At 42.9% G+C, this 5,312-nt stretch overlaps 1 protein-coding gene across 1 annotated transcript in view; it reads right to left on the bottom strand.

The window, feature by feature from the left end:
* ADAL (adenosine deaminase-like) overlaps positions 1 to 5,312 on the bottom strand; it is a 9,171-nt gene that overhangs the window by 3,385 nt on the left and 474 nt on the right. The window contains 7 exon segments of the mRNA XM_009885782.1: positions 1 to 24; positions 715 to 841; positions 1,609 to 1,690; positions 2,276 to 2,363; positions 3,144 to 3,204; positions 3,745 to 3,875; positions 4,910 to 5,090. The exon segment at positions 1 to 24 is cut by the window's left edge and continues 18 nt beyond it. Of these exon segments, the coding sequence (XP_009884084.1) occupies positions 1 to 24; positions 715 to 841; positions 1,609 to 1,690; positions 2,276 to 2,363; positions 3,144 to 3,204; positions 3,745 to 3,875; positions 4,910 to 5,090 (694 nt within the window).

The following is a 5,312-nucleotide window of genomic DNA, read 5'->3' on the forward strand; positions in this document are numbered from 1 at the left end:
CAAGAAATCCTGACCATGTCCTGCCTTGAAGACAGAAACACATCACCGTTCTACAGCTTGTTCTACAAAACTCTTCCTATTACAATAACTGAGAAGTCTAGCAATATCAAAACACTTAATTCAAATACAGTTACAGTGAATTATTTTTCTTTTCCCATTACTTCTGTTTCGAATGCAGCAAGTCACCTAATGTTCTGCTCTGTGGGCAAACGTCAGCAGTTCAGAGATGTCCAACACTGAGAAGCCAATTGTCTTGACTTTGATATCCTTTCTACAGCCATCACCCAGCACCGTTTCACTGCAGCTTGACAGCTGCCCTCAAACAGTTTTGCTTTCTTAATACGCAATAAGCACTCAGTGCATCTAAACAGAATCTAAACTAGTGTCAACTCACAATATTATTTAACTTGCCTCAACCCTGTCAACCTAACTGGGGCTGTTTTGTAACAGATAAACACTACTTTTCACTGGCTCTTTCTTCCGTGTCAGACACTAATCTATCGATTCTTTGTTGGAGTATCTGTTCTCCTACAGCAGCAGAGATTAACCTGGCACCGAGACTACGAGCAATCCATTCAAACTAGCAACAAACAGGACAAAAACTTATAAGAACAAAGTATGATTAGAACCACTTGCTGTTACACAACATTATATATTAATATGTATAATATCTGCCTATCTTCAAGAACAGACCAAAATAAACCCAAAACTTACGGTGGGGTCACCACTGAGGTCAAGTCCTACTACAATCCCATCAGTGGACATAAGGAACTCCTCGGCAAGTTTAACAGTCTGCTTCGCAACTGCCGGGCCACCTCTTCTATTTATGGCTATTAACAATCTAGGATAGAAGCGTACATATTAAGTTAAATACAGCTGGAATATCAGGAGACTAACAAATCTGACACCAACAAAAATGGCACTTCACATCCTTCATGGCTGAGTATAAAGAGTATTTGGATAGGAAACTGTTCAAGGAATGAAGATGCCAAAGTGCAGAGGGACACAAACGAGATAAATACGTTAACCTGTGAAACGCAACGGCTGCAGTGAGCGGGGGGGCAGGGAACAATCCACTGCTCACTGGCTGCCCGCACTGTCAGGAGAGCAGTCCCTCTCAGAGCACACATGAAGAATGAGAATTCTTCAGCTTCCACAAATACATCTAACAAGGGTTGCTACTGAGAGTACAGAAGAGAGGTGAGCAGGCTGCCTGCAGGCGACCACTGACAGCCCCCGAAACTTCTCTGCTGGTTCGGACCACCTCTCCTTTACAGCAGGCTGCTTGTACAGCTAATCAAGCAAAATCTTTGCAATGAATCTAGGCTGTGAAAAAGAAGTCTTTAATGCGATTTCATCAAAAACACTACTTTTCCTTGAAAGCGTTGCAGAGAAGGGACAGCCTTAGAGCTGAAAAGCTTCACCCAGTTCCATTGTCTATCAGTAAAAAGGAAGATAAAAATTCAGGTTTCCATATGAATTACCTGTTTCCATTCCATGTCATTTAAACATCCTATGCTGATGGTTTGTAAATCTCTCTGCAAACCACGACCGAGCATCAGACTACACAAAACCTTGAAATGGGGGTACTCCATGTGCTGTATTTACCTTACATCTATATCCAAGCCTTCTTCTTTACACTGCTTTATACCCTCAAGTACAGTTTCAACATACATCCTTTTGGTCATACCTACAAACACACGTACATATTTGGAATAAACATCTTTGAATTAATTTTATTATGTTGCAGACCCAGCTCTCTAGCTTCATAAGTTTCATTTTGCACCTTTGATTCTAGTCCATAGTCTTCTAACCTATATAGTTCTAATTCAGTTCATAAATATAGCTCTACTTTGAAGCATACATTTGAATTAAGCCTCCTCCTAAGCATCTGAAAGAAGAGAACTTAGTGTGAACCACCGAGTAACAAGAGGACTTCTCTTACGTGTTTCTATTAAACAGCATCTAAAAGAAAATTACAAAGCAAAGTAACAAAAATATTATCTACCAGCTATTCAAAATATTAGCAGACTCAGATGTCAGACTAAAGCAAATAACTCACGTTCTTGGGTAGTGGAGTTATAATGAACCCATTTTTGTCCTCAATAATCTAATAGGAAAGTGTCACGTTTTTACATTGTTAAGCCTTTGCTTTTAAATATAAAGTTTATTTTTATCAAACCAACTAAATTTGACTTTACTTGTTATTAACATAATCTTAACTAAGTTTTATAGCACACCAGATTTACAAATTAAAAACCAGAACAAACTGTACCTGTGGACTTCTCTTCTCTAGGAGTGCTCCTCAATTCCAGATACTTGACACCATCATCAGCAAATTCTTTAATAACATCTTTAGTTATCTGATTAAGAAACAGTGTATTCAACATCATGAAAGTAATGCTTGTAATTGGTTGTATTTTCCTTTACAACTAGAAGACCCAGGTATCTTTTGGTGTGAAACACTTGCAAAATTTTCAGGCCCTATGCCTATAGCGCTCTCCATCTGTGGAAATACTGCCCCACAGAGGGCAGCTCCAGTTCCCTCCGTGAGACTAAGGAGCTTTAGGACAAATGACAATTTCCCCATCTGAACAGGAATACTCCTCAATTGGTGCAGTCTCCGCCCCTCTCACAGCTACTGCACCCCGCTGCAAGCGCAACAGGCTGCCTGAAAGCCCCTTTCCTGGAGCAGAGAAGAGGATACTACACCACCTTCTGCTCCCTGTTTCGATCAACAGTCCTCCGTGGCAGCTCTGTAACCCGAGGCCAACAAAGGGCAACTCGAGTTCTGTAGTTTTGCTACGTACTGAACCAAAGAGGAAACAGGAGACCAAGGAAAATCAGAGCTTTGGTAACAATGAGCAGACATCACATTTTTAAGACGCTATCAGTCCAAGCAGCTGAGTGGTCCTAACAACCACCATACTGGAAGGTCATTGCTTTCACAACAAGTTAATGCGAAGGTAAAGGTTATATAAAATCCCGTGTTTCTAAATTCATGTGTTTTACAGTAACAATTCTGCTCTCCAATTGAAGGGACCATTGCTGATATTGTTACTTGGAACCCAAAGCTCTTAATCCAACTAATTCTGACTGTGTGTATTGCTTGCTTGTTTGAAGCAAACTTTCAATTAACTTACCAGTAAAATATCTTCAGTCCTAGTGGTAATCTGATAAATGATCTGAAACATCTGAAAACACCTAAAACAAAAAGTTAAACAATTAATTGGACAAATGTTGATCAGTAAAATGAGTATTCAAAAAAAAGAAAAAGAAAGATCTGCGCTTTGGAAACATGTACTCACTACGCTCAATTAAGCAGCTTGTAGCTTAAAATGCACAGACCATTGGAATGGTGATTTCTGATTTTAGATGCTAACGCCACATTGGCAACAGTAATCATTACCACCACAAAGCTTTTTGAAAGACAAAGTAAAACATTAAGTTTCCAAAAAAGGAAACTATATGAGTCAATTTGCTCTGAAGAGCATATGCTACAGGGGAAAATTTTCAGTTCTTTAAAAAGGGAATTAATCAGCGTGAGATTTCCATTTAGTTTGCAAACACCTAAGAAGTTATTGTATAGATACAAGTAGAAAAAAAATCTAACAGATTGTACTGTAACTAAAACTCCAATATGCATTTTCTGCCGTCAGTGTATAAGGCCATACATGTGTCTGCTTTGAACTCGATTAGAAGACACTGGGTAAGTGTCCATCGCTCACACACACGTATACTCACTCATCTAAGGTCCTTTTCTTTCCTTTGTCAATCACAGTCATTCCATTCTGGATCTGAAGGTTCGGCTTCTGGGCCATAAGTTTCTTCATAGTGGCAGAACTGATGCAGCCGTTCAAATGAGCATGAAGTTCCTAGAGGAAAAAAAAAAAAATCCTATGGATTTGTGTCCGGTGGAAAGGATCGCTTCTACATCTTGCTTGTATGACTGTTTTCGTATCCTGCATTACTGTTTCACTCTGAGTTTAAACCAACAGCTATCTCTGTGTTTGGCTAATAACTGTTTCCCAACGCTTTTGCATGCACCAGTTCAACTGAGACCATCCCATTTGCTCCTTCTCCCCAGTGGCTGCTGCCAGCACTGATCCCGGCGGGAGCGCGGCTGGCTGGGGAAAGGCAGCTCCAGCTCCTTCTGGGAGCGCAGCAATTCAAGGTGAGGCGGAAGCCAGCAGCTGCCTCAGAATTAAGAAAAGGGAAATAAGGACGCAAGAAAACCGTCCACTGCAAGTTAAATGTACATGTATGTTGTTCGAAAATAGCAACATCTGTACATCCACTCCCCTTGCTTTTTTTCATACTTCGACGTTTTAACCCACACCAGAGATAGAGCAAGACGCTACCTCTACCCATTGATAGCAACTGGAGTATTTGCCCTCCTTTGCCCGAGACTGCTTTCTGCCTGCCTTTCTCTTGACAACCTGCCTTTGGGGTCTGCTCCTGTGATCCTCAGCTCCATTCCTCACCTCACCTTTGCTCCTTCTTACGCTCTCTCGGCTCCTCACACACAGAACAGGTCGCCGGAGCCCTCCCTGCTCCCGCAAAACCCACCTGCACAAGCAGCTGCTTTGTTACCCGCCCTCTTGAACACATCCCTTCTCTTGAAATGGTAACTCCCTAAACATTTAATTTTATTTTTGTGAAGTATTATATTTTACATTCCTATTTTAAAGCATTACATTCATGAGCAGCAGAAAAGGGGTCAGGTTATCGTAAACCGTGAAGGTGCACAACTCCAGGCCAACAGCAGGAGCTGTGGCTGCCTACCGCTTTGGGAAATCGCGCCAGGAACGTACTGCTGCTACCGTGTGGCATTTTTCACAGTCTGAAAAGTGAAATACCTCACAGGATTCAGTTAGACATTAAGCATCGACCCTGAAAAACACCTCACTGAAGAGGAGCGCGGGAAGGTGGGCACGGTGTGACTTGATGGTGTGCCCGTGCATTCGCTGTCAGCTCTCCGCTGGAGTACGCGCCCCTCGCTGTTTCCAAAGTCCCCAAGGGCGACACCGATAACGCCGCAGCGACACGGACGGCACAGGAGCACAGATACGCTACGAGCCGGGCACACCCTTCGGGGCACGGAAAAAAAAGCGTTATCGCAGACGGACTTACCGGGCTAGCCCCGGGGCGCACCGGGACAGACACAGAAAACAAACATCACGCTCCACTGATTGAGCCGGCAGGAGGTCAGACTCTAAGACCCGCACGCAGGCGGGACAGGCAAAGCCCCGCTGGGGGTCACGGGCCTCGGAAGAAGCGCGTTTGATAAAACCCCCGAGAACACCGCAGCC

Source organism: Charadrius vociferus, unplaced genomic scaffold (assembly GCF_000708025.1).
Source record: "Charadrius vociferus isolate BGI_N301 unplaced genomic scaffold, ASM70802v2 scaffold325, whole genome shotgun sequence".
Lineage (NCBI taxonomy): Eukaryota > Metazoa > Chordata > Aves > Charadriiformes > Charadriidae > Charadrius > Charadrius vociferus.